Source organism: Molossus molossus, unplaced genomic scaffold (genome assembly GCF_014108415.1).
Source record: "Molossus molossus isolate mMolMol1 unplaced genomic scaffold, mMolMol1.p scaffold_m16_p_17, whole genome shotgun sequence".
Taxonomy (NCBI): domain Eukaryota; kingdom Metazoa; phylum Chordata; class Mammalia; order Chiroptera; family Molossidae; genus Molossus; species Molossus molossus.
The window spans coordinates 50,019,314-50,038,287 of record NW_023425352.1 but is presented as its reverse complement, the minus strand read 5'-3'; the positions used below and the strand labels follow the sequence as shown (position 1 = coordinate 50,038,287).

General features: G+C 37.2%; 1 protein-coding gene across 1 annotated transcript in view; it reads right to left on the bottom strand.

Annotated features, from left to right (window-relative positions):
* The window catches only part of TET1 (tet methylcytosine dioxygenase 1), a 117,373-nt gene that overhangs the window by 27,549 nt on the left and 70,850 nt on the right, over nucleotides 1-18,974 (bottom strand). The window contains exons 3-5 of the mRNA XM_036265665.1: nucleotides 13,370-15,701; nucleotides 8,764-8,854; nucleotides 8,154-8,247 (exon numbers count right to left, since the gene is read on the bottom strand). Of these exons, the coding sequence (XP_036121558.1) occupies nucleotides 8,154-8,247; nucleotides 8,764-8,854; nucleotides 13,370-15,701 (2,517 nt within the window). The remainder of the gene's footprint in view (nucleotides 1-8,153; nucleotides 8,248-8,763; nucleotides 8,855-13,369; nucleotides 15,702-18,974) is intronic.

Below are 18,974 nucleotides of genomic sequence, written 5' to 3'. Positions count from 1 at the left end.
CTCTAAAAATCAATGGAAAAGACATCCTCGGGACAGGATTAAAAAAAAAAGAAGCCCTGGCCAGTTTGGCTCAGCGGTTAGAGCATCGGCCTGCGATCCAGAGAGACCCAGGTTTGGTTGCCACTAAGGGCACATACCTCGGTTGCAGTTTGTCCCCGGCCCTGGTTGGTTGTGCGGGTGGCAGCCACTCAATGTGTCCCTTTCACGTCGATGTTTCTCTCTCTCTCTCTCTCTCTCCCTCCCACTGTACCTGAACAAAAAATGGAAGAATATCCTCGGGTAAGCATAGATTTAAAAAAAAAAAAAAGTATGAAACATCTGCCAAAAGCTAACAAGTATGAGGAAGCGTTAATGACCACGGAGCAAAGTAACATTTTAAGAAAAAGATAAAACAGTGTTAAGAGCAAAGGCTAAACAATGTAAGAATGGCTCAGACAGTTTTGCTGCCCAGGCTTAATTTGCTGCTAGACTTTTTGTTTGTGATCATTAAAATGAGAAGCAATAAACCTCTCCTTCAAGAAAAGGAGGCAAGTGTAGCACAATAAAAATAGAAGAGGCTATTAACACACATAAGTCTTCACATGGAGATGAAAACATGTACATAAAAATCACACAACGTTTAAGTTAGTATTACATACATGACAAATGTACACTATGCACAATGAAAAGTCAATTTGGGACAATGCAATTCAGTGGCTGAATGCTCATTACATTCCTTAGTTTAAAATGATTGATCTTCATTTCCTCACCCTCTTTTTTTTCCACTTAATTCCTATATAAAGCATCCATATTTAAAACGTAATTATTCAAAATAATGTGTTTATAAAGTCCTAACAACTATATAGACTATTAAAAAACCCAATCCTTTCTCTCTATTTTTCACTGACCTTCTATCAAAAGTTTGGGGTGGGCCCCGCTGGTGTGGCTTAGTGGCTGAGCATCGACCCATGCACCCAGAGGTCGCCAATTTGATTCCCAGTCAGGGCACATGCCTAGGTTGGGGGCCCGATCCCCAGTAGGGGGCATGCAGGAGGCGGCCAATCCATGTTCTCTCTCATCAGTTTCTATCTCTCTCCCTCTCCCTTCCTCTCTCTAAAAACCAATAAAGAAAAAAAAGAAAAGAAATTAAGCCCTGCCCTGTTCGGCTCAACGGTTATAGAGTGTCAGCCTCAGTCCTGAGAGATCCAGGTTTGGCTCCAGCTTAAGAGCACATGCCTTGGTTGCAATGTGTCCCCGACCCTAGTTGGGGCTGTGTGGGTGGCAGCCTGTTGATGTGTCTCTCTCACATTGATGTTTCTCTCTCTCTCTCTTTCCCTCTCGCTCTATCTTAAGATAAATGCATGCCCTGGCCGGTTTGGCTCAGCGGTTAGAGTGTCAGCCTGCGGTCCAGAGAGACCCGGGTTCGGTTCCCGCTAAGGGCGCGTACTTCGGTTGCAAGTTTGTCCCCGGCCCTGGTTGATCGTGCAGGTGGCAGCCACTCGATGTGTCTCTTCACGTCGATGTTTCTCTCTCTCTCTCCCTTTCTCTCTCTCCCTCCCAGTCTATCTGTACAAAAAATGGAAAAATATCCTCGGGTGAGGATTAAAAAAAAAAAAAAAAAAAAAGATAAATGCAAAAATGTCCTCAGGTGAGGATTAAAAAAAAAGAAAAAACTTTTTTTTTTAAATTTTGGGGTAGATAACTTTAGCAGACTACTAGTTCTAATACTAAGACAAAAGCCGATAATGACCACCACAGCATTACTATATAAGATACCGATTCAAATTTTAAAAATTACATATTCTAAAATATTCTTATTTAAGTTCCACATTCACTCACTCAACACAAATGTATTAAGTATTGACTATGTGTGGGGCATTACTCCAGGCACTAACAAAGAACAATATTAGTATTTTTAATATGTTTTCATTGATTTTTTTTAGAGATAGAGAAAGAGAGGGAGAGAGAAACATCGATCGGCTACACAGCCCCTACTGGGGATTGAGCCTGTAACCCAGGCACGTGCCCTGACCAGGAATCAAATCAGGACCTCTCAATCCATGGGACGATGCTCAATCTACAGAGCCACACCAACCAGGCAATATGAGTGTTTTAAATAACTTGGAAAGTTTGCAAAAAGTAAGTTTAATTAACAGTATGATTTTTCAAACATACGTATAATCATATGAGACCTATTTCATTCTTTTCATAGACATACAGAGTCAACCCTTGGTTTTGTTATCAAAATTATACTTTTGAATTGTTATTAATAGATATCAAGATTTTCAATAAGTTGCTTAGCAACTGTGCTTTATTTCATTCCTTACCTCTAGATTGCCTTTGTATTTGTGAAAAGTGCTGAATATATATCACTACATATCAAAATAGTCTATGTATTCTTAATATTGCAAGAGGAAAAATAAAAAACTAATTTTGCTACAGCTGCTGCATGGACAATGCTAAATATTCTTCTTTGAACCTAAGAATCCTTGAGGAAGAGTTATACCAAAAGAGGGCTTGAACAGAAAGTTGTTATCAAAATCTTTACGCTGCAAATTTCATACTTGATTTTGTAAAAAAAAAAAAAGAATAAATCAAATTTGTATCAGTGTAATTATTTTTATTACATTAGAGAAGATTTGAAAGGCAAGAAGGAAGAATCATTCAAAATTCCAAAACTTAATCCAGCTACCTTAGTCTTTTCAACAACTCACTCCAGGGAGGCTAGCTGACATGTCCTGAGGATATTTTTATCCTTTGCTACGTAATTGGCAAATAAGTAAAGGATTCAGAAAAAATCCACAGATATAGGTAATGAACCAGTTTGGGGTAGATAACTTTAGCAGACTATTAGTATAAAATAGTCAACTATTAGTCAATTATTAGTGTGAAATATTGGGAAGCAAAACCTGCCATTTAATTCATCGAATGTGCAAGGTATGATGTGGGGGCACGATACAAAAGAACAGTGGGGTGGGAGCAGGGGGTGGTGTCAATGAAGGGGGGGGGCATTTGTAATACTTTCAACAATAAAAATATATTTTAAAAAGAGACAAAAAATAAACAAAGCAAAATAAAACTATACTATTGAGAAATAAGTGGAAGAAAAGTAAGAAAATCATTACCACAAAAATCAGGGCGGGAGGCTCTTGGGTCTTCTGGGAAACTAGTGATTCGCTGTTTTTGACCTGCGTGGGTGTTTTATAAGTATTCATCTTATAATTAAAATATACGTTTATATTTCATGAACTTTTCTGTTGGTATATTCTATAATGAACAATGTGAATGCTTAATAGCATTGTTTTATAAATGAGAGTCACAAATTCAAGGATTTCCCCTTTAGAGAAGATAGGCCTAAGGCACATAGATTAGATGTTAATAGGTATGTAATTTATTGCATAGGGCTAAGATAGATATATTTTACTAATCCCATGTTGTGTCTGTAACAGATTTATATTTATTGTAGAAGACATATATAGCCAGTCTCCAAGATATCCCCAATGATCACCAACACCTAGTATTTATGCCCTTGCAGAGTCCCCTTCTACACGGAATAGGGCTTACTTGTGTAGCAACATCCAAGGCTAATGTCACAAGAGACATTGTGGCTTCCTCCATGCCATCTTTTGATTGACTCTGAGGGAAACCAAGCTGCCATGACATGAGAACGCACTTTAAGAAGTCTTTTAAGGAAGTGAGGCCTATAGCAAACAGCTACCAAGGAACGAAGGGCTCCTGCAAATGACCTGGGAAGTGGACCCTCCAGCTCAAACCCAGATTCCTCAGTCAAAATTTTAAATGACTACAACTTCATGAGAGGCCTTCTTCCAGCAGCACCCTGCTAAGTTACCCTGAGATTCCTGACCCACAAAAACTCTATAATAATATTTGTTGTTCAAAGCTACTATATTTTGGAGTAATCTATTAAGCAAGAACAGGTGACTAGTACAGAGTGTATCAATTAACTTCTTAGAATACTTTTTAAAACAGTCAGATAACACACCCCTAATTAAAATACATCAAAGGCATCATGTTGCTTGTAAACTAAACCCAAACTCCTCACAATGACCTACGAAACCATTCACGCTCTGGTTTCTACCTACCTTAATACCCTTACCTGCTTCCATTTTCTACCTCCTCAAACTTCACTCACTCCTCCTAGATTAATAAAGAATGTACTCTCTTTCCTTGACCTCTGCACTTGTTTCCTTTGCTCAGGAATGCTCTTCCCTACATTCTTGAGTATTCTAGGCATACTTAGTTTCTTTCTATCACTCAGATCTCAGCTTACATGTTCCTTTCCCTGATGATTCATTCATAATGAGAAACCCCTGGAAGGTACCCACTAAAGAGAGGAACAAGATAAGGAGGGCATATCCAAAACCATATAAAATTGGAACTAGTCTGGTACACTAACTATATTAAATGAAAGAAATTAAAAGTATAAAATTTGGAAAGGAGACTAAATTACATGATTGGATGTCTCAGATAGATAAGAAAAATAAATTGGAAAACAAGATATATGTAAAGTCTATGGGAACAAAACTTTAAAAGACCCTGAAGGACAAAAGGCATTAGCAAATGGAAAGGTATAATTTGTAGGATGGAAAGACTAAACATCCAAAAAATTATAAATTCCCCAATTCTTTGTGTGGTGTGATTCCAATAAAAATCCCAATAGAGCCCTGGCCAGTTTGGCTAAGCGGTTAGAGGGTCGGCCTGCGGTCCGGAGAGACCCGGGTTCGGTTCCCGCTAAGGGCATGTACTTCGGTTGCAGTTTGTCCCCGGCCCTGATTGGTCGTGCGGGTGGCAACCATTCGATGTGTCCCTTCACCATCAATGTTTCTCTCTCTCTCTCCCTTCCTCTCTCTCCCTCCCACTCTATCTGTACAAAAAATGGAAAAATATCCTCAGGTGAGGATAAAAAAAAAAAAAAAAAATCCCAATAGGACTTGATTCTTGCAATTAGACTAGGTGATTACAAACTCATACAGAAAAGTAAACAAAGCAAGAATAACCAGGAAATTTCTGAAAACTTAAAAGGAGGAATTAGCTCTATCAAATATAGAAACATACAATAAAAACCTAAATAATTAGATTAATTTGATGCTGATACAGGATAGCCATAACGCTGATGTAACAGAACAGAAAGTCTTCTAATAGAAACAAATACAAATCAGTAGGAAAAATGCACAAGATAACTGAGTAGTCACCTGAAAAAAATAAGTTGTTATTAACAATCCACACACAAAATTAATAAAAAGGCTAAATATAAAAAAGAGAGAGAGAAGTCATTAAATACTATGAAAAGAAAATGGGAGGTTTATAAGCTACAAGTGGTAAAGATTTTTTAAATTAAGCTACAATAGCCCTGGCAGGTTTGACTCAGCAGTTGGAGCATCGGCCTGCGGACTGGAGATTCCCGGTTTTGGGGACACGTGCCTCAGTTACAATTTGTTCCCAGCCTGGGTTGGGGTCATGTGAGTGGAGGCCGCTAAATGTGTCTGTCTCTCTCACAACAATGTTCCTCGCTCTCTCTTCCTCCCTGTGTCCCTACCACTCTGTCTGAAGATAAATGCAAAAATGTCCTCGGGTGAAGATGGAAAAAGAAAAAAAAGATACAATACACTAAAAACATAGAAGATAAAAAAAGTTTTTCATTTTTTACATGATAAAAAATTAACTTTATTTAAACAATATGTATGTTAAAAACAATGACAAACTGAGTAAAGATATTTGCAACTTTGATTACAAATGCTCAATTTCCTAAAGGAGATCCTATACAATCAATATAAAACAAATAAAATAGAAAAATGGGCAGTCTATATATTATTTAAAATATTTTCTACCAACTACATTACCTTTACAAAAAAGTGAATAAAATAAAAGGAAGATTGCCCTAGCTACTGTTTAGATATTGTTTAACAAATCTCTCACACGTAGAGGTTCACTTGTATGTGTGGGTGTTTTGTGGAAACTGAGAAGGGCACTTCAGTTTCAGAGATGGGTTGAAACAGTGTGAATATCAGTCGATCTATGAAGTGAAAAAAATAGTTCACAGCCACCAACCCCCAGTCCCACTTCAACCATTCACAGAAGTTTTAGACTTCTAGGGGAGCATTTTATGAAATTTTATTTAGTTCTTGAAAGGCAAAGTGACCCCAGCAAATATTTGTGAGACTAGAGGATAATTTAAATTTAGTCACTAAGCCTAATCTCAAAATATGTTTGTGACTCTGGGTCAATTTCCTCTCGTCTATAAAATGAAATCACTGGTAGAAATGAATTCATATTTGTATTCCCAGTATCTGGCCCAGAGCTTGGCAATCCGAAGTATTCAATAAACAGGAGTTTCTTCACTTCTCTCATTCTTGATTTTTTTTTTTTTTTAATTCCAAAATATACTCACATTGTAACAAATTGAAGGCAAGCATCTTAGTTGGGACTTAATTCTAAAACATCAAAATAACAGGTTTTTAACATGTAAAGGAAAATTTCTCATGTTATAGAAATCCAGATTTAGGAAAACCTGGGGTTGGTGTGACTTCACTGGTATCATCAGAGACTCAGGGTCCCATCTTTCTCCCACCATCCCAGTCCAAATCTGCCACTATCAACTCAATTTGTGGTTCCAGATGACTGTTGGACCTAAAACCATTAATCCATTTTCCATAAATGATGGACACATAAGAGTACATACTGTATGATTCTTGTTAAATGCAGTTAAAAAATCTCTTTATAGTGATAAAGGTCAAAATAGTGGTTATCTTTACATGAGTTATTCACTGGCAGGGGACCCAAGGAAGCCTTCTAGGGTGCCAGAAGGAATGATGTATATCATTATCTGGGTACATATGGAGAATTTCTTAATATGTACACTTAAGACTTGTACACTGTACCCAATGTAAGATAACAACCTAAACAAGGTACTTCCCAGTTCTCTGAGCTTATCTGTATTTTCATAAGACTATGAGCTTGGAATAGATTGAAGACACAAAGTATTCTAAAGCATTGTGCTTATTACAGCTTTTCATTTCAAAGGTTAGAAAGTAACAAAACCACAGGTCTACAAGACCAGGTAAGGATGTAACAATTGTTTTACTTTAGGAATACCTTATCTCCATTTTGTATTTAATGCTTCTCTGTGAAAGGGTATAAAAATAATGGCTTTTATCTTTTCCACACTCATGACAGAGTCCCTCTGTGAGGATTTATGGGGCAACATATGTCACGTTCTTAACATAGTACCTAATATGTAATACCAGGTAGCAGTTACTTTTATTATTTACTATCATCATTACATCATCATTATTAACAAATGATAGCACAGGCATCTCAAATGATTCTATGGTCAACAATTCCAAATAAACTGGTTAATATCCTTATAAATGTGAATATCCTACTGAGAATATATATTTGGCCATGACCAGTTTTTTAATAGAGAAATTCCTAAAAAAACTGAATCCAGTTCTTATTACTTCTAGCCCTGCATTTTCAAAAAACTCAAAGTAGTCATAGGAATAAGTTTGAGAATAGGTTATAAAAAATTTTGATTTTGCTTTCAATATTATATGATCCTCATTAAGGTGGATACTGAATTAGAAAAAATTTCAAAATATACTAACTGATAAAATAAAGACATAAAGTAGTATGTATAGGTTAGGTTATCTCATTATAAATGCATTGAATAATTTCTGGTAAAAGTGGTGACCTTGGGGAAATGAAGAAGATCATTGGGTAACAGCTGGGAAGGGTTATACCACTTTGTTCATTTAACATAAAAAGATAGATAGCTTTCTTTTTTCTTTTTCTTTTTTTGCTTTTGCATTTATTTTCAGATAAAGCAGGAAGGAGAGTGGGAGGGAAGAAGAGAGAGAAAAACATCCATGTGAGAGAGACACATCAACTAGTTGCCACCCACACAACCCCAACCGGGGCCGGGGACAAACTGCAACCGAGGTACGTGCCCTTAGTGGGAACCGAACCGGGGCCTCTCTGGTTTACAGGCTGATGCTCTCACCACTAAGCCAAACTGGCCAGGGTGATAGATAGTTTTCTTAATATTTCCCTAGGAATAATGAAGTGGGTATTTTTCTTGTCCATGTTTTCATTGGGAAAAAGTTAATTGATTTGGAAAATCCATTTTGAGAAATGTATAAACACAAAACACTTACCCACTTAGCGATTGGACACCCATGAGAGCTTTTGCCTTCTTTTCCGGTATACACTACTATTTCTATCCTTACTGCGCTTCCTTTTTGCCCATACCTGAGTACAAAACACAGTAAAAAGGAAATAATTGCAATATATACTTTTAACTACTTAACAGAAGTATAAAAATCAAACACTCCTCACAATTTACTTTTGTTAAAAATTTAGTTTTGTATGGCAGATATTTTTATTATCCAGTTGTTTATTTATCATTAAAGATCACTCTTTAAAAAATTGCCTGACTCCAAGACAAGACAAAAAGAATGTGAAAGGGTGTTGACAGAGGTAATTTAAACTGTTTCTACTATTATCATCAATAATGTAAAAATGAATATTTCCGAATTTAAAGACAGCCTTGCTTCGTGAGAGTCCTGTTGAGTGCCTAGTGGCTCATGTTATGAGTGACTCAGCAGTGACACCAGGAAGCTATTCTTTCCTGGACCCTAAGCAACATCCAACTCATACTCCTGAAGGTTTTCCATTCACCTCATATTTGTTCCCAGAGAAAATTACTCTGCATTGAGTCTGGTCCACAGTAATGAACGATTTTAACAGGGAAGCAGATTTCCTCACCTATTCTCCATGATTTCCCTGACAGCAGCAACACTTGGTCCTGCCCCAAGGTGTGTATAATATGGGCCTTTTTCTTTTTGTATAACTCGATCTGTGGAAGGAATAAGATTATTAGACCCAAAGTTTTACAGAACTGGGTAGGGGCAAGAAAGATCTATTTTTATAATCCCCCCCCACCCCCCGGCCCTAATTCAGAACAATGAATCTTGACAAGGTTTAGGTAAGCTTCAATAATTAAAGTCTAGGACAACAGGCCCTGGAATTTAACTTGTTCCTTTCTGTTGCTAACTAATTCATTCTTCCTCTGAGAATCAGAGGGGAAAATATATTTTGAGATATGGGTGACATTTACTCTCTTATTTCCTGCTTTTAAAAAAATCTATTAATACTTGAGGTGCAAAATTAAAATTAATCCAAGAGCAATAAATTTAAAAGCATGGCTTCAGTATCCCATTAATGGAGCTCAACAATTGCACTGCTAAAAATTTATTCTACTCTACAATCACACAATTATGTATTTATAATGCAAATATACACAAGAATGTTCCTAGTTAAAATTATTTGTAATATCAAGAGAGAGAGTAACACCCATAACATTTGTCAATACGTGATAGGTTAGGGTTAGAGGTTTATATAGTGGAAAACAATAAAGCGATTAAAACAATGGTATTTATACACACTAAAAAAAAAAATCTAAGAAATTTTAAAACTTTACTATTTAAAAAATTTTTAATTATATTCAATATTATTTTGTATTGCTTTCAGGTTTACAAAAAAAAAATCTAAGAATTCTTAAGGTAAAGAAGCAAACTGCAAAAATATATTTTAAAAGACTTAGATATTTTTAAAATTGGAAACAAAATTACTATCAGTATAATGTTAATTCGTGTAGAAAAACTGTAATAGGCTTTATGATTAGACTATGTTTGCATCATATTTCTGTACCATTTGAATTTTGGGAATGTGAATCACATATTTCTAGAAACAGTATTTTTTATAACATTTTATATAATTTATAATACAGTGCTTGTATAAAAACTCAAAGTTGCTAGAGAGCATACAATTTTCAAAAATGCCCTGAGTTTTTGTTACATTCATTTTTCTAAGGATGTACTCAAATCAATGGTAAAATGCAGAAATTATGTCATATTTCATTATCTTTGGTAAAACCATTCTCATTATTTGGTCTCCTCACAGAATTAACTCTGATGTCTACTTTGTGCAGAAAACAGCATTTTTATCTTGGGCTCTTAGAATCAAGCCTAACTAGAATCACTGTAAATGCAGTCCTGGCCATGGTGTACCCAGTTACACCAAAAGGTCATTACTGAGCCATTTTGATTGGGTTTCCAATACAATTTGGGATTAAGTTCTGTGGCTTCTTAAGCAAGATATATTGAATAGATTTTAACTTACTACTGGTACTTTAAGACAGTGGTTCTTAACCAGAAGGATTTTTTCCTGGCGGGACATTTGACAATATTTTTGGGTGTGACAAATGGGCAGATGTGTGTGTGGATGCGCGCGTGTGTGTGTGTGTGTGTGTGTGTGTAGAGTCCAGGGATGCCACTAAAAAGTCTACAATGCATCAGACAAGTCTCTCTATAACAAAAAATTATTCCATTTAAAATGCCTACAATGGTAAATTTGAGGAACCCTGATCTAAATAGAGGTTATATCCTTATTTTGCTAGAACATAGTATACCTCCATGGAAATCCTTTACCCTTAGATTTGATGATCCCACTTGGGATGATTACTAAGTCTGTATTTTGTTTCTCTTAAGTTTCCTTTTCTATAGAATGAGCACAATAACCTCACACGTAATGATTATAAGAAAGCATATACGTGACAACGTATAAAACAGTTCTGCATCCACTGCAGATACTCAATTAACTTTGAAAGCCTGCTGAACTCCTACACTGTCACTAGTTACTATGTGTAAGGAAAGGGTCTTGAAACTGAACAATCATCCTATTGAAACTATGCACACAGTATAAGTATATAAATTTACTTATATACCTAAGGTATATACATTTTAATGGCGTTTTATTTATTTATTTATTTTTTATCTTCACCCAAGGACATTTTTCTATTTTTTGTTCAGACAGAGTGGGAGGGAGGGACAGGAAGAGAGAGAGAGAACACATCGAATAGCTGCCACTGCACGACCAACCAGGGCCGGGGACAAACTGCAACTGAGGTACGTGCCCCTAGTGGGAACCAAACCCAGGTCTCTCCAGACCACAGGCCAATGCTCTAACTGCTGAGCCAAACCGGCCAGGGCTTAATGGCATTTTAAATTAGAGATCTCTTTGTTCCACTTGTAATGATATTTAAGAAAATCACTTTTACTTTTTTCTCTTCAGATGCTGAAGATAACATAGTTTCTGGAGTTGGGATTTCCCATTTATGAATTCTAGTTTAGTTGTTTACTATTGTAAACTTCTCTGTGCCTCAGTTTCCTCATTTGTAAAATGGGGATAATAAGCCTTTTCTTGGTAAGGTTGTGAATACAAGCCAAGGGCATAGCACCGTATCAGATATACAATAAAAGATCTGGAATAGGTGCCATTACCATTACTACACTCATCTGTCCTTGGTCCAAGAACAAATCTCTCATTCTTTCAATTCAACCCTACTCAGACCCTACTGTAACCCTTCCCAGATTGTGAGATTGTTCTCAGGAGCCTATCTTTGGTGCCTGGCACATGGTAGACTCTCAAAACTTTGTGATGAATGATGAGTGTAGAAATGAAAGGAATCATTTCAGAATAGCAAATGTACTTTGGATAATCAAAAACTAAAAGTCATTGCTATACTTCACTATTTTAACTACAGTGGTTTAAAAAATAACCAGAGTAATATACTTTATCCTTCCAAATAATCCTTTATGACCCATTCTGGAGTAAACTACCTTCTTGTAGTGAAAAGACTGCTTCTAATAAAAAGTCAAGTCTGTAATTTGAGACACATTTTAAGAAAAGCTGTTTTTGTTGTTGTTGTTGTTGTTTTATCCTCAGCTGAGGACATTTTTCCGTTTTTTGGTTCAGATAGAGTGGGAGAGAGAGAAACATCGACATGAAAGGGACACATCGGGTGGTTACCACCTGCACAACCCAACCAGGGCTGGGGACAAACTGCAACGGAGGTACGTGTCCTTAATGGGAACTGAACCCAGGCTGACTCTCTAACTGCTAAGCCAAACCGGCCAGGGCAGAAAAGCTGTTTTAATAATTAAACTTATTTGGGTTCGAAATAGGTTATTTTACAAATCTGTCCTATGATAAGCTATATGTAAGCTGCAATAATGAGATTCAAGCAGCCTAACAAACTTTAAGGACACAATCTATTTAATCTCCCTAATTTACAGATATATTTGAGTAAATAAATTTCTTCTCATATTTACACACTTACACGAAGTTTGACTAAAGACATTGACTAATCAGTACAGGATTCAAATTAAGCTTACATATGTTTCAAATACTGAGCCAATTTCTCATTAGACCTGCCTGAGAATCTTTACTCCAGAAATATTTTCTCAAGGTTTTTAAAACATTGATAGAACTTCTATTTGTCATTTTCTGAATATTCTCTTTCAGTGACTCCTAAGGCACAAAATATACTAATACATTACTTAGAAACTGGTCCATGATCCAGCTTTTCGCACAAACCTAGTATTATTTGAAATAGAAAATTGATATCTATTTAACGATTTTATATTTTAAAACTCCAAAAGGTTTGCAAATTCTTCAACTAGCCAAGATTATAAATTTTTTCATATACGATATAGGCACACCCTTTATATCGCAGAGCAAAAAAGCACTGGGCACTGAAAAAGTATTAATCCAGTTCCAGTTTTTTTGTTTGTTTGTTTGTTTGTTTTTATCCTCACCCGAGGATATTTTTCCATTTTTTGTACAGATAGAGTGGGAGGGAGAGAGAGGAAGGAGAGAGAGAGAGAGAGAGAAACATCGACGTGAAGGGACACATCGAGTGGCTGCCACCCGCACGACCCAACTAGGGCCAGGGACAAACTGCAACCGAGGTACATGCCCTTAGTGGGAACCAAACCCGGGTCTCTCTGTACCACAGGCCGACGCTCTAACCGCTGAGCCAAACTGGCCAGGGCTCCAGTTCCAGTTTTGACTGGGGTAGCAATTAAACAAATACCTTTTATAGTTATTAGAGAAGTTGTACATATATTTTACATTCTACGTATCCAAAACTATTTTTTAAGCAAAAAGCTTACAGGTTGAAATTCTTTTGAATATAGAAAGAATAAACTATAATAAAGTATTAAGGGAACTCATTCTTATGATATACAGAATAAATTTTGAGAGACACTGAGCCATAAGGAAAATCAACACATTTTTCACTCGAGAAAGTTTCCTAATTATGAATTGAATTTCCAATTTATCTCAGCAGAATCAATAAAGGTCTTACAGAAAAATGAGTATAGAATTATTTAGTCCATCTTAGCTGGAATATGAATGGGGCAAAAATGCCATATATAAAATACAACCCAAAACTTGAGTCAGTCATGACTTGATGCAATTAGTGCAGGTAAATGAAGAAGAAACACACACAACACACACACGCACTTACCAAGGCAGTTACAGGTTGGCAATTCAGAATCTTTTGTTGTGGACACGAGGTTTTTTGTAGGATTAGTAAAAAAGTTCATGGCATAATTATTAAAACTTTTCTGTGCGTTGTCTACTGGGGAAAATTCTGATGATCCAACACTCGACAAACAGATGTCCTCTTCGCTTTTGGTAGAAACCACTGTAATTCCACCGGAACATACTACATTTACATTCCTGAGAACTTGTGCTGGGTCCAATGAGGGGGTCTCATGAGAGATCCCAGGCAATGTTGGCTGTTGCTGATGCATGAGTTGGTCTTTAACATCCAGCTGGAACTGTATTTGGTCATTGTTAGCCATCACATTAGCACACTGATTAGTTGGAGAAGAAGGTTGGAGTAAAGGATGAGCTTTCTGATTGACATTCACTGTTGGCTGTACCTGAGAATTATAAACTTTTTCTGTAAACGCCTGCCCACTGGATTCTGTTTGTAACTGGGATATGGGGAGAGAATCCAACAGATCAACCTTCATCATTTTTTCCTGTGCTAATTCAGGATAATATCGTTCAAATTTTATCTGAGTGATTGGAGGAAATAATTTTTTGTGTTCTAATGCTGAACTTGTTTGAGTCAGTGGTTTCCATACTTTGGTTACAGGAGGAATTTTTCCCAACAGGATAGGAAAATGATGTGGACCAAATTGACCAAATCTTTGAAATTTAGATGCTATCCAGAGGTCATGTAATTTACTATATTCATGTGACAACTGTTCCTGCTTTTTCTGGTCATTTTCTTGACAACTCATGGCTGCAGGCTTCTTTTTCCGCCGATCTCTTGATGGGGTAGATTTCGTCTTTTTCTGGGTTGTGTTCTTTTGCTTTGTTAATGATGAGCTATGATTATTTTGTACACTGGAAGGTGGTTTCTGCTGTATCGTACCCTTCTCCTGACTGTGTTTTTGCTGCACATTATATGCAACAGGGTTTGTTGGTGTACTTTCAACATTTATTTCGTCTTGTTTTATATAATTGAAGTTAATTATTGATGCAAGTTGTGTTAACTGTGTTGCAACATCTTCCTCTATTTTACTATGAACTGTATCTTGACATAATGAATCATCCTTTGAGTCCAACTTTTTAGTGCTGTCCAATAATTGGTTACAGGACCCTAATGTATTACTTGTTGGTGGCAACTGATGCAAATTCTTGGAGCAACTATCAAGATTAATTTTACTTGGAGCAGCATTTTTATTGGTGTCAATTTCAGATGAACTTGAATTTGGTGTAAAAAGAGATACTGTATTTTTTACTTTTGAATATTCCTGTGGTTTTGTGGAAGCCTGGTTAGTAGCTGAGATGTTGTGTGACTTGGAAATGATATTTTGGCCATTAAACACCACTGTGTTGCATGAACTTTGCTTTTCCAAAGATGGACAGTGAGGAAGGCTTTGAGGCTCCCCTTGCAAATTTGGTTCTTGGAGGTCTTTCTTTACAGAATAGAGGATGGCTTTACAGCTATTAAGCAAACTAGCTGTTCTCTGCTCTGTTTCTTCATCCTTCTCTGACTTTGATGGTGAGGAATTTTCTGAAGGGGCTTCTGAAAGCTGAGTCAAAGCTTCTATAGCAACCACTTGCTCCAGTGTTAGTCTCCTATCTTTCATTAGGGATAGAAGACTGGGCTGAACTGGAGATCCATGTTTTGGTTCTTTACTTGGTATATTTTCTATAGATTTTGGTTGATCACTTTCAGTGGGTGTAGTAATATGACTATTTAAGTTGAAGTTTGCAGGATCTGGAAAAGACTTGCAGTTAGAGCCAGGCTTCTGGAAGACTAAAACGTTACTTTTCCCCTTAAGATGATCGCAGCTTGCATCAGTAGCATTAGAGCTCATGGCATTGTTATGCTTTGCAGGGTCTTTCAGGAGTTTATAGGAATTATTTTCAAACACCTTGCCAAGTTCTTCAATGTTGAATTTTTTAAAAGACACATTTGTTTCAGATGGTAAATAGTGTACATTTTTAATGCCGTTTCTTACAGTTTGTGCAAACAATTTTTGAGGTTCAAGGAGTTCAGTAAGTAGGACTTTGTTCCTGTCATCTTCAGAGTTTTTCAGTTTTTCAGCTTCTGTCACAATTGTCTTGACCTCTCCTTTGACTTGTTCAGTTAAATGTGATTTCTTGTTTTGCGTCCATTTCTCCACTTCAATACCTGTCATACTTTCTTCATTTTTAGTTACATTTTCAAGGGGATGAGGGTTCAATTCCAATCTTTTTTCTTCCCCATGACCACATCTACTGTAGTCCATGGATTCTGACTTGAGGCCATTTACTGGTTTGTTGTTAAAATCTGCCTGTGAAACAAACACAGAAAATATTCGTATTATGCATTTAAATACCTAAATAAGAGCCATTGGAACTTTACAATTTAAGAGAAAATAAATGTGGACCAGCTAGTGTGGCTCAGTAGTTGAGTGTTGACCCATGCAGCAAAAGGTCGCTGGTTTGACTCCCAGTCAGGGTACATGCCCAGGTTGCAGGCCTGATCCCCCAGTAGGGGGTGTGCAGAAGGCAGCCGATTGATGTTCTCTCTCATTGATGTTTCTATCTCTGTCTCCTTCTCCTTTCCTCTCTCTCTAAAATTAATAAAGAAAAATATTTTTAAAAAAGAAAGAAAAAAAATATATGGGACGCTCCAGAGAAAATATTATTTTCATTTTTACATGTTCAGAGAAGTCATAAAATACCAGTAAGAGGTATGGAGGGAGAGAGAGAGAGAGAGAGAGAGAGAGAAATAGAAATTATCATAATCTCATGACTGTTAATTTAATAATTTGATATGCTCATGTTTTGCCAAATAAATCTTAAAAATAATTTTAAATTGGTACAATTCAATGGGAATAGCCATTATTTTAATGCAAAGAGCACTTAAGTAGAATACACAAAGAAAATGTACAAATACATATACCACTTGTTAAAGTTGCACAAAATGAACACCAAGAAAGTTTCTTCCAGTCATCACTGAACTGAAAAGAGTAATCATTGCTTTGACATCTGTCATAGATTTCCTTTGCTTATTTTCAAATTTTATATAACAGACTTCCTTTCACTCAAAATTATATTATGAGATTCATCCATGTTAAGTATATCTGTAATTCATTATTTCTTATTGTTGTATAGTAATGTATTTATTTATTCTACTGTAGATGGACATTTAAGTTATTTCTAGTTTTTGTTTGTTTGTTTGTTTGTTTGTTTATCCTCACCAGAGGACACTTTTCCACCTTTTGCTCAGGTAGAGTGGGAGGGAGAGAGAGGAACAGAGAGAGAGCGAGAAACATCGATGTGAAAGGGACACATCGAGTGGCTGCCACCCGCACAACCGACCAGGGCCGGGGACAAACTGCAACCGAGGTACGTGCCCTTAGCGGGAACCAAACCCGAGTCTCTCAGGACCGCAGGCTGACGCTCTAACCGCTGAGCCAAACAGGCCAGGGCTAGGTTTGTTTTTTTTTTATCCTTACTCAAGGACATTTTTGCATTTATCTTCAGATAGAGAGGAAGGGAGAGAGGGAGGAAGAGAGAGAGAAACATCAATGTGAGAGACACATCAACTGGTTGCCACCCATACAACCCCACCCCAGGCCAGGGACAAACTGCAACTGAGGTACGTGCCTTTAGCGGGAACCAAACCCAGGTCTCTCTGGTTCGTGGGATGACACTAACCACTGAGTCAAACCGGACAGGGCATATTTCTAGTTTTTAACTATTACAAGTATACTCCTACACAATTATTACTGTTATCTTTTGTTGAACATATATATACACTGAGGAGTGAAAATGCTGGGTCCTGGAGTGTGTCAGTATGTCTGTACCTCTTCAGCGTTAGTAGATAGGGCAAAAAAATGTCTAAAGTGGTTACCAATACACATTCCTACCAGCAGTTGTGACAGCTCCAGCTGTTCTACATTCTCCTCAACAATTAATATTTTCTATCTTTTCACTTTGGTCATTCTGCTCAGTGGGTAGTGATATAATCCCTTCGAAAAAATTATTTTGACATCAAATTCTAATAAAATAAAATTCAACGTTAGCATTTCAAATTGTACATATCACCCTGGCCCGGTTTGGCTCAGCGGTTAGAGCATCGGCCTGCTGTCCAGAGAGACCCGGGTTCGGTTCCCACTAAGGGCACGTACCTCGGTTGCAGTTTGTCCCCAGCCCTGGTTGGGTCATGTGGGTGGCAGCCACTTGATGTGTCCCTTTCATGTCAATGTTTCTCACTCTTCCTCCCCCTCTATCTGAACAAAAAAAAAATGAAAAAATGTCCTCGAGTAATAATAATAAAAAAAAATTTTACATATCATTGGTTTTTAGTATATTCACAAAGTTGTACAAAAAGCGACTCTAATTCCAGGACATTTTCATCATCCTAAGAGAAACACTGTACCCATTAAGTAATCACTTTCTCCTCTCTTATCCCTATTTTTATTTTTTAAAATATGTTTTTATTGATTTTTTTTTTAGAGAGATGAAGGGAGCCCTGGCCAGTTTTGCTCAGCGGTTAGAGCGTCGGCCTGCGGTCCAGAGAGACCCAGGTTCGGTTCCCGCTAAGGGCACGTACTTCGATTGCAGTTTGTCCCCGGCCCTGGTCGGTTGTGCGGGTGGCAGCCACTCGATGTGTCCCTTCACATCAATATTTCTCTCTCTCTCCCTTCTTCTCTCTCCCTCCCACTCTATCTGTACAAAAAATGGAGAAATATCCTCGGATGAGGATAAAAAATAAAAATAAAAAAATAGAGAGATGAAGGGAGAGATGGATAGAAACTATGTGAGAGAGAAACATAGATCAGTTGCCTCCTGCACAACCCTTACTGCGGATTGAGCCTGCAAGGCAGACATGTGCCCTGACTAGGAATTGAACAGGGACCTCTCAGTCCATGGGATGACGCTCAATCTACCGAGCCACACCGATTGGGCTCTTATTTTTAAAACCTTCAAACGGCTCATCCAAAATTATACCATAAGAATTGAGATAGTAGGAGCATTGCCACTGATGTCAGGAGCAAACAGAAAGATAACGTCTATATTACTGAAATTTAGACATGGCACTGGGGAGCAAATAAGAAATAAAAAATTAGGAAACTTCTTTTTTGTGAGTTAATCCTCACCTTAGGATCTTTTCTTTAATTGATTTTTTTTTTTTTTAAGAGACAGTGGAAGCTTCTGGAAATATATCCTAAGAAGCATGATACACCAATCAGGAAGAATATATGCACTCCTATGTTCAGAGCAGAACAACATAGCTAAGATCTGGAAACAGCCCACGTACCCATCAGGTGATGATTAGATAAAAAAGCTGAGATATATCTACGCAATGGAACACTATACAGTTGTAAGACAGAGAGATCTTTTACCTTTTGTGATGACATGGAAGGACCTGGAGAGTATTATGCTAAGCGAAATGAGCTAGTCAGAGAAAGACAAGTACCACATGATCTCACTTATTTGTGGAACATAATGAACATACTAAGCTGTCGACCAAAAGAGATCCAGAATCATGGAAGTACAAAACAGACTGACAAACCTCAGAGGGATGGGGGGTGAGAGGGGTGGGAAAAGATAAA